Here is an 11,339-nt window from a genome sequence, read left to right as displayed (position 1 = left end):
AATTCAATACTTATTCATAATAACAATCAGACTGTTCAGACCTAATGTAGAATCACAAAAGCTTGCGTATCTATAATAATGCGTGGGACACACGTCAATTGCGAGTACAATACTGCAGAAGTGAAAGTATTGAAGACCAGTTTTATAACACTAAATATACCAACTCAGATTGACTAAAAATATAATTCATATCGTTTTCAAAACAAACGAATCAATCGTTATTCAATTTATTGTTATAATGCTCTTTTAAAAACTGAACGTAACTCATCGAACGCTGCGAACTTATCGTCGTTCTCTGAGTGTTACCTCGAATCAGCTAAGTTAAGAAGATCGTTTGACCCTCACGAGATTTGTACCTTTTGTAGTACTCCCACGGGTTTAGAGGATGTCTCGAGGTATCCGCAACTATTGGCCACCTTGTTAGAGGATCCTGCATGGACAGAGGAGGACATCAAGAAACTAGCCGGCCTCAACTTACTGAGGGTATTCGCGAAAGTCGAACAGGTATGGTGATGTTCGTTTCTAATCGGCTACAGGATGCCGTTTTACGATCATTATTTACGATGACTGTATAAAAAAAAACGTTTCGGTTGCTAAAATAAAACATATATCCTACGATGGTGACTAGGTAATTCCGGATATCTGACTACGATTAATCGCGCGTGCTTGCTGAATATATTTATCAACGCTTTTGGATGGTTATTAAAATTTTAACACTCTTTGTTATGCACGCGCTAAGTTAATTGAGTGCGTTGTAACTATGGCGCCTGCTCCTGTTTTCACAAATTCATTGTTGGAATTATTTTCACGCTCGCAATAAAGATAACAGCTCTATCTGGCACAAAAAATAAAAATAGCAAAAACAAGCTTTTTCAAGCAAATCGAATAGTTACGTAGGAAAAAAATTAAGACATTAATAAACAATGAAATATAATATTATCGTGACTAAATAACGCGAATATTTTTGTAGAAAAATTTACAACAGATGCTACATACATTTTCTTCCCATAAAGATTAGTCTTGATCAACTTTTTCGCGTAGAAAAAACAATTTTATTAAAGTACCTAAAAATTTAGATACAGATTTGAAAAATTTTGTTGGACCATCAAAATAATCATACAAAAAAAATGATCGAGCAGAGCTGCAGAAAGTTTTGCATGGATACATTAAAATAAAGTTATTAATCTCTCTCTCTCTCTCTCTCTCTCTCTAAATTAATTTTTAAATGATTGAAATAATAACTGACAGCGACGATATGAATGAGCATTTTATGAACTTTATTTCAATGTACTAATTTTTCCTTAAGTGTACCGTTCATTATTATGATAATTTTTGGTTTCCATGAAGAAAAGTACGTAAGAAGATGTAAAAATAAAACGATCTCCGAACGATCGCAAAAAAGTGAAAGTTGTACTCTCTTTTTCTTAGACAAATTCAAATGTCCTGCACACACAATTATTTTGATAGTTTAACCAAATTATTTTTAGGTCTGTCTAAAGTTCTTAGATGCTTCAGCAAAACTGTGAAAAAAAAAATCCAAAAATGGTATCAAACGCAGATCGATTTTGTTCCCCCATTTCTTATCTTGCTGTAGTAAGCAATTATTATCTTTTCCGATAACAGGTTCGTGACGAGTGGCACAGAGCAGCCGTGTTACCTGTGGAGAAGATCAGTCCACCAGACAACTCGGCCTGCGTTTACGGCGCGTCCTGATCCTCTTTAAGGACAATTGTGCCGGGATTTCTCGACTTTGCACGATCGCCGAAGATCCTGAGGATGCCGCGGTATTACTGGAGCCTGTAAGGACGCGTGTCCCGAATCGCCAAAGGATTCGTACCGTAAGAAAGCTTCACGGATATCTCTAATGGAAACGACCGACCAATCTGCACCGAAAGAACTGCCGACTTCTACTTCAGGGACTCCGTCGCGCCTTAACGAGAGACGAAGATTCAGCGCGGGAATGCGACTGGTCTTTCGAAATTAATGGCGTCGAGGATCCTTCGGAGACACCTTTGGGACGTGGCGAGCCCGTTCACCTGCGACTCCGTTTGAAAGATCTCAAGCGCCGTTAACGACTGTAAATTGCGATCGTATTTGAGAAATAATTATCCCCCTCTTACAAGCACCACTTATTTTTGCGATATCTGATGAATTAGTAATCTCATAATGTTAAAGAAAGATTAATGATTGTTTTTAACTCAGTACTTTTTCCACGCTTGCAAATTATTGGATATAATTTTGCGATCATTTGTCAGGCATTTCCGTCCAGACTTCAAACTTGGCTTAATAACACTTATTTATTTATTTCGCAATTTGCATCACTTGCACGTTAAAGTGCATATTTTACATACGCCATACCATATATTTTACCTCGAAATGAATAATAATAATAATAATAATAATAAATACGGAAAACTTGAAAGTTTAAAAGTTTGAATCACGATTTCATAATTTCGCTTCGTAAATTTTTAACTCTAGATAAATTCGCAAAAATACTTGTTATACACATAACTTATTTAAATTATTTTGTTAATCGCAAAAACGATCGAGAGAATTTTCGAAAAAATTTTGTCGAAAAAAACAGGTCATATTCTCAACGTACATTTAGTACCAACTACGGTCGATTGATTCTCATATCATGTCTCCAGTACATGGAAACACGATCTGTTAAATTAACAAAATTCAGAACTAGGCAGCCATATTTAGTATTAAATGTGCAAGAATATGGACAAATTGCATGTGACAATTGTACGTGATTAATCTTGTAAGATTTCTTGCGTTTAAAAAGAAAAGCCGAAATAGTTCGAATGGAGTACACAAATATCATCAGGCGTGGCATTTATATCGTTCTTTATAGGTACTACGACCAGAGATCTGGAACGATCATAAATGGCATCACTGTCATACACCAAAGAGATAAGCCGTACTTTTTATAATTTTTAAATAAATTAATGATACTATATTAAAAATATCCTGTGCGTCCTAAGAAATATTTGAATTCAATCTCACGTTATACGAGAATCATAAAAATAGATATTCGTGTACTATCTGTACATTTCCGTCAACTTATTTTTATTCGAGCTTGTATAATTAGAAACAATATCGCCAAAAAAAAATCTTTTCTTCGAAATTTGCAATTTTTTCTTTTTGCATTGACTTTATTATTAGTCATAAAAGCTTTTCTCTCTAAATTCTTTAAGAAATTGATATTTATAAATTCTCTCTTTGAGCATTTTGCATTTAATCGTTCCATAATAAAGAGAAAAATAGCTGAATAAAAGAGGTCTTACCCTATCTCTGATTTATAACATTAAATACATGAATAAACATTAAACAAAAGCTTTCAAAGTTCACTTAAGATTTACTTAAGATTAAATGTAGAGTAAGATTTCGTTACTTGTTTGTACTTTTAAAAGATAATTACGAAAGATCACTCATATCCAATCGCTTATATAATTGAGAAATTATTAATATTTCGATAGTTTTTAAGATGACTCCAAATTTGTCAATGAATTCGCCACCGATGGTGTTTGTCAGTGTAATTTTGAAACGCCCTATACATGAATATCGAATCAGATAAGTGCGCTTATGATATGCGAATATAACGAAATCTCCAAAGAGAGAAGTTTGAGAATGCGAGAGATATTAAATTTCTAACGATTAATTAAAGGCTTCGAAGGTAGCTCTCATGCGTCAATAATAAAAAAGAAAAAAAAAACAAATCGTTCGCTTTATGGCGAGTTTCTTAATTGATATAGCAACGTAACAAAGCGAAATTTCCTGTTAATCGCGCATCGATTCCATTTTAAAATTTAATTTACTTCTTTCTATAAATTTAAGCTTCCGGAACTGAAACGGTAGACTTGTATTGTAACTCACAATCAGTTATAAATCTCTTTGTCGAAAAAGTCAAACAATTCAATTCTCTTTATGTTACATCTGAAAATTTATACTTATTCATGTTAAATAATATTTTAAGAAGAACTTAAATATTCATTCCATTTTATACAAATTATGTCATTTTCGTTCCTTGAAATTAATTAGTGCCTCTCTTAATTAACATGAATTAGATGAGTCTTGCAAACCCAGCGTCAATAATTATGATTTTGGCCTCAATTCCGGAAGGTTAACAATCTTGTCCAAATTCACACGCTATCGATAAAAACACAACACTTCTAACTGAGATCGCATACAAAGAATATTGGCTATTCTTGAAATCTATTTTTGACATGCTGTTTGATTATGTTTAAGAGTGCGTATGTAAATGCCACTCGTTGCCGATATTAATTCACTGTGACACTTATATCGGATTTTGCGAACACCTTAGGCGTGAACCTATAACATTCTTAGTTTCGAAAACGTAAGCAAAAATACAACAATGTTGAGTCGATAATTCAATTGATAACAGGGTTGCCACAAATTCCTCGTCCTAAAATTCCATAATTCGTCCTGATTTCCAAATAAAATTTCATAACTTTACCTGACTTTCAATAATATTTAATCAATATTTTTGTTTTTTCCTCCTGACTTGGAAACCATTAAATATTTTGTTGAGAGAGCAATTTAATATAGCAATCTACATTATTATTAATGTTGTTTATACTGCTTGCATTTAATTGTTAAATTGGTAGTATTTCAAAAATATATAGATGTGATGTTACAAACATTAAATTTCTTTAAAACTAAGAATTTTAATTTTCCATTTTTTCAAAAAATTTTAAAAAATTTCTTGATTTTTCCCTGATTTCCCCAACTGTTTTCAATTTCTCTAACATTACTCTGATTTCCAGTTTTGTGACAACCCTTGATAATTCAGCAAAAATTCTTTATAATGACTTGCCGATACATTTCTATACATCTGCATAGACAAGTTTCTCGGAGCGTAATAGATTGGCTATTACGCTACTTCGCACAATTTTGCTCGAGTTCCATCGCTGTATTTGCTGCTCCGATTGCACGAACCGTCGTCCTGAATCGTCCTACAGCCACAAGTGCTTTGAGAACAAAACGTTGATTTAACAAATCACTTGCAACGCGTAACGCGACCTATACTCTTCGGAAGCTATTGCTAATATACAAGCCGTTCGTTTTGAAAATGGCGTAAAACAGTTTTCAGAAGTAGAACTTGTAGAGGCAGATTGCAAGGAGCACGAATTTATAGTGCAATAGTAGAATTTAGAGTGCATCACAAACTTGGACTTATGCCACTTTCAAAATAACTGTACGACCAAAAACTCCTGGATGCGTCGCGGATAGTTTCGTGACTTCTCTAAGGGCTGTGATATTTTCCGCGGGCCTCGTGAAACATTTTGTGCTTCCATCTTAAAAAAAAAAAAAAAAAAAATCGGGGCATGTCGCAGAAGGGAGGAAAATGTATCGAAGAAAGTCGCATTATTGCGAATCGAAGACGTGGGTACGTTACGCTCGACAATTCATTAAAACGATAAAACGATATAATAGTCGGTTTAGCTACACGACAGAATGCTCCTTGACGGAAAAGATAGGTATTTCGTAAGAGATATTTCGGAAATGTATCAGAGAGTGAGAGAAAGAGAGAGAGAGCCCCGAAAAGACGAGAAGGTTTACGAAACTTTTGGTATAATATAAATATAATTTTTAATTTCGTACCTTGTTACAAATCACACATAGTCTTGTAAACGCTTTTATAGTTATTCGGAAAATTTATAGTAAAGTAACAAACATTATCTACAGCTCAATCGACCGTCATACCGCTTTAATCGAACGAATCGCGAGACACAATCGCGAAAAAAGAGAAGCATGCGTATTGCGTCGATGCGCCGAGATTTTCCGATTACGACTTTGTTAATATCGTATTAAATGATAGCAGTATTTGGAAGGGTAGATAGAGCGAGGACGATAAGAAGCATAACGTAGTCTAGCGTGGACTGTACATCTACGAGGAAATTTTTCAATACGTACTAAACACACTGTATTAACGCGAAAGCACATATTCGCGTACACACATTTTTGAGAACAATCGAGATGCCTTCGACGACTCGCGGCGCTGCTCCACGAGCTACGGGATTTTCGTCCGCACAAACTGTCAAAGAACTAGACTATTGACAAAGAACATGCTTTTTGCAATGCGAGAAAAAAAAAACATGAGTTTAAATGAACTTAGTCTTTAATTAAAAATATATCGTTGGCTGTATGTCCCCCGCGACAACATTCGAAACTCGATTCAGCAAGAAAAGCGAATTCCTTGTTTTCCCTCGAAATAAAGCTATCAGCATGCATTTATCCCGAGAGATCTAGCAAATACAATGAAAATTGTCAAAATACCAAAAAAAAGAAATTTACGATTAATTGATAACCATATTAGAGAGTGAGGCGCAGCTCCCTTTTACATAAATTTTAGCAGCAATAACGCAAGTAACCGCCAAATAGTCTACTCAGTCTACTGTTAAGTAGCATAAACGACCAATAGGAGGATACGTATATAATTTCTAATTCGAGTAAGTCTAACGAGTACGTAATTACGGCACTTTGCTCAATACCACCGATTAGGACGTCAGGAAGACACACACATACCGTTCTTTCCGTAGCGTTTCCGTAATGTAAAACCTTCGTAATTTTAACTACGTTTAGATGAACAAACGCGCGACCGCGTCACGATTATTCTTTATAAATAATTTATGGATCTTTCCTCTGCGCGAGGCAAATATTGCAAATGACGCCGAGGCAAATATTGCAAATCGACTCAAGAGTTGAGGGGAAATTATAGATAATTATTTTGAGTGTGTATGAATGAGCGAGACACATGTGAGCGAAACGAGAAAGAAGATATATTGTCAAAAAAAAAAAAAAAAAAACACCCAGGAATAATTTCGAGCGTTTCGAGAAGGTGGACGCGAAAATTGTATCCGAAAAACGTCAATTATTTATGTATGTAGACAAAATGGAATTTATCGATACGCCCGTGCCTCGTATCGTTTGGACAATCTATAATTCTCACGTTTAATTTGTCTCGGAGTAACGTTTCATCTTACGTTCACGATCACGCCATTTTTCGCGATATGAAAAAGTCTAATAAAAAAAAGATATGTATGCATAGATGAATGTAAACGTTCTTTTCTCGAACAGCTCGACCATTATTCTCCCGATAGATCAACGTGTTCATTTTGTAATATCTAACGAGTAGGGCGATCAACTACGTACGCGAAATAGAATTCATTTTTTCTAAGATGACGTAACTGAGGAAAAATCAGAGAGGAAAAGGAAAAGATAATAGCGAGAAAAGGAAAAGATCTTAGTTGTATAAACCTTACCGTATATACCATAAAAACACACAACTGCCTAGAAACTCAGATTAATAAATATATATATTATACTTATTACATTATATATACAATTAACTTAAAAAAAAATTGACATGTCTAAGCGCACAACAACGAGCGAATTTGGCTGAACAAGAAACGTGTAAGTAGAATATATCCAACCGTGACCGAGGTGTATGTACATAGTGTACCAAAACCACCGGAACATATTTCAATAACAACTGTGATTGAATTACAAGTGAAAATTATAGAAAAGCTTGAAGGTGACAGAGACTGAGAATAAAATTATACACACAGAAAAATATATACTGTAAAATAAATACGCAAATAATAATTGTTGCAAATATTTCAAAAGTTTATCACAAGCATTAAATTTATTGAAAATATATTCTGAATCTTAGTAAGTTTAATACTTCTCAATCAAGATTATTAAGTTAAAACAAATTCGATTTGCTTATATAAATTCGCTTCTTTAATTAATTTTATAGTATTTTTCAAAAGAAAATAAATTCTTCTTTCTAGCACATATTAATCTTTTTCTAAAATTTATAATAAATATATTTTAGAAATTATTATCAAGAAAATATTCTTTGTTAAGGATAACTGTTATTTAATTAAAAAAAAAAAAGTAAATTAATTACTTTCCTTTGCAATAGAATATTTTTCTGTGTGTACTGTTTAAAATTCAGGCCGGTTTTACTTTGATAAAGTTTGGATTGCCGCGGAATCTTTGCGGAAATTTCAAGAAATCGCGATGGTCTTCCGTAAGATTCTCTCTAAAGAAATATCAAGTCTGCGTGAGTGTAACAAGATCGTCATCGAAATACGTACTGGTAGTTTCGAAATGCACCGTACAGAGGAGCAGAAGGGACGAGTCAGTTCACTACTGCACTCGAGAGACCATAACGCGGCACGTTTCTGACCGTAGCTACGATTTTTCACTTCGTCTGGCGAGAATAATGCACTCCCGACCACTTACCGCGAAACAAGTTTTGCGGTCGAACGTCGATACATCGAGCAATGCGAGCGAGGACAAACGTCGAGCGATTTCTAGCCGAGTAACCGATTCCCGCCCTGTTGTCTCGGGCGAAGTAGCTAGTTTTGAAAAGTTAAACGCGTCCCACGAGGATCCTGCACTACGCTTCTCGGCGCGTCAATAATGCAAGCGCAAGAGAAATCAGTTGGCACGACGCTAGCTCGTCAAACACGTCTTTTTTTTATTTTTTAAAGAAATCCACTGGCCCCGTTGCAAAAGGCTTCTCTTTCGCTTCTAGATCATTCTGGCTCTGATTCGACTAAAATAGTAATTTCAATTTCACGAAGGTATATCTTTTATTGACTCTCGACGTCAAAGAGACTCGAGCTGAAGTAATGCCGATCATCATAGACGTTAAACGAATCGAATCGATGTCGAGTAAGTCGTGCAAGTTGGCCCCCAAAAGGGGCCAATAGCTGTAAATTTTCCGCAGTGAACTTCGGCGGAGATACGACGTGAAACTTTCGCCCGCTCGCATTTTCGATTTATCGCTTTGTCGAACGCTCGAGATGAATCCTAGAAAAAGAAGTGATGGTCGCGAGTTAAAGCACTTTAGAAACACTGTTCTAAAGGGCATCGTCGTTTATATCGCGAGAACTCGGGAATGAGAAGCGGGAATGGGAGGCGTTTAAACAGAAATTTCATTATCAACAAATACAAGTACAATCAGCAGGATGCCTCGAGCTGTTCGATGACTATGTACAGCGTGTAAAAGTTTTTAGAAAAATTTAATTACGTGGCGGGATGAGAAAAAGAGCGAAAGAGAGAGAGAAAGAGAGAGAGAGAGAGAGAGAGAGAGAGAGAGTGTGTGTTTGAGAGAGAGAGAGAGAGAGAGAGAGAGAGAGAGAGAGAGAAGTAAGAGAGAGAGAGTGAGAGGGATTTGCGAGAAAAATACCCATGCGATAAAAATATATTGCAATGATTAATGGCATGGCTAGATATTAAAGACGCTATGAAAATGAAAAGACGATAGAGAAAGTTTTAATAAATTAATTCTTAACGCTATAAAAAAAAAAGACAAGAGACACTATTGATACATACTATCTAAGAAAAATAGTATATATATTATATATATATGATAATATACACACATTTACACAATCAGAGAAAGAAAGAGAGAAAAAAAGAGAAAGAAAAAGAAAGAGAGAGAGAGAGAGAGAAAATATATAATATAGTGAAAAACCGAGAAACAAAAACACATGTACATGGTATCCTATGAACGTAATTATAAATATATACCGATATGGGCGTAATTACATTAATATCTATAAAAATTAGGTATCGATGTACTTGCGGACATAAAATGTGCATGAGATTAACTCACTTGCTATTATCTATATGAGAACAAATAAATATATACTATATTCATAGGATATTCCAAAATGCTATCGCCATTTCTTTCATTTACGAATTGTTTGATTAATTTTCTATTTTTTCTCATGATTCTTTCATAAATGTACTTTAAAATATCAGATATATTTTCGTTCCGTGACATTTCAATTAGAATTGTTAAAATGATACGAAATACAGAGTGAAAAGCAAGTTTTCGTTACGTACTAATAAAAATATTCTTCAGTTCTTTTTAGCTGCTTATATAATTTGCAGAATACCGATACTTCGATATTTTCATTTAAAAATGCCGAAATCCAAATTAATCAAAGAATTCTTAGAGAACAAAATTGACGATAATTCTGGAATATCCTGTATGTAAAACAAAAGAGAGAAAGAGAGAGAGAGGAAAAAGTATGAAAAAGAATGTATGTAAAAGAATGTATGCATGAAGAAACTCGTGCAAGAAAATGCAAAGAAAATAGGAATTAATTAATCGAGAATTTTTTAAAGAAAGTCGAGCCGCATTTTTCGAGCGTACGCTCGTCGGCTTCGACGAACTTAGGAAAATATTTACAAATGATACATTCACTGGAGAGAAGTTTTAGTTAGAGAGAGTGAGAAAAAGAGGTAAGCTTAGATCGTGTATAAACTAATTTTAGGAGTTTCGGTTGGTTTGATGTTAGAATTGACCCGTCGGGAAAACGTCGAGTCGAGTCGATCGTCGTAGAAGCGCGTGAACTGCGGCAATAAAATCGAATCGCATCACTAATGAGGTCGTGTCCGCGTGTAATTAAGGTCAGACTGTTATCGCGACGGCAGTTTGCGAAACGATTTTCCCTTAAACATTGCGCGCTTATCGAAGTGTATAGCGTAACTCGCCCTTCGCGGCTTTACATTAATTAAACGCGCTTGCTCTGCTACATGAAACTCAATTTTACGATACTGTATAAGCCATTGTAGCCACAATGAATCAGTAACATTTCTACTCGATTTCTTATTATTAATAGATGATTGTTGAATTTTTAGCATATACGTGTATAAGTAAAGAAGTAAAGAAGGTTGTTACAAGTAAAAAGAAAAGTAAACGTTTAAAAAAATAATATATTTAAAGAAACATCTTCCCAAAAGTGAAGTTTACAAATATCATGGATTACACGCCATTTTACGGCGTATAGGCCAAGTTATTAAAAAGTAATCTTGCAAACTTCGGCCGGATAAATGCGAGAAGTGATAATCCGCGACCTCCATGAAAAAGAGAGATTCGATTTTACCTGTCGATTATTAAAAAGAAATTGTTACTTCGTGCAACAAGATGAGTTTCGCGAAGAGCGGACGAAGACGATCGCAACGGCGACGATTTTATCTACGTTAATCTAGAAGACATTGCTGGAACAATGATTTGTACGCCTTCTATGAAGGATCCTAGAGTACATTATGTTACCTAATACTCGTAAGCACACATTATCTAATAAATATTATTTACAAAATCAGTTGGGCTATTTACACAATATTTACTTTACAAATCCTCGAATATATTATTATAAGTTTTGTAATTAAAATGTTAAATATATTTAAAGAGCAGTAAATGATAGCTTACGAGATAAGAATATGTTAGCAATACTAAAGTTAATATTTATTTGAAAGTTAAAGCTTATTTTCTGTAAAAAAATATT

At 34.5% G+C, this 11,339-nt stretch overlaps 1 protein-coding gene across 1 annotated transcript in view; it reads left to right on the top strand.

Moving 5' to 3' along the window:
- LOC108751640 (dipeptidase 1-like) overlaps positions 1 to 2,348 on the top strand; it is a 129,033-nt gene extending 126,685 nt beyond the window's left edge. Inside the window, exons 11-12 of the mRNA XM_018491924.1 lie at positions 366 to 504; positions 1,624 to 2,348. Coding sequence (XP_018347426.1) covers positions 366 to 504; positions 1,624 to 1,713 — 229 coding nt within the window. The 3' untranslated portion in view covers positions 1,714 to 2,348. The remainder of the gene's footprint in view (positions 1 to 365; positions 505 to 1,623) is intronic.
- The last annotated feature ends 8,991 nt before the right edge of the window (positions 2,349 to 11,339 follow it).

This window comes from Trachymyrmex septentrionalis, unplaced genomic scaffold (assembly GCF_001594115.1).
Source record: "Trachymyrmex septentrionalis isolate Tsep2-gDNA-1 unplaced genomic scaffold, Tsep1.0 scaffold51, whole genome shotgun sequence".
NCBI classification, from domain to species: Eukaryota; Metazoa; Arthropoda; class Insecta; order Hymenoptera; family Formicidae; genus Trachymyrmex; species Trachymyrmex septentrionalis.
This window is presented reverse-complemented; position numbering and strand designations above follow the sequence as displayed.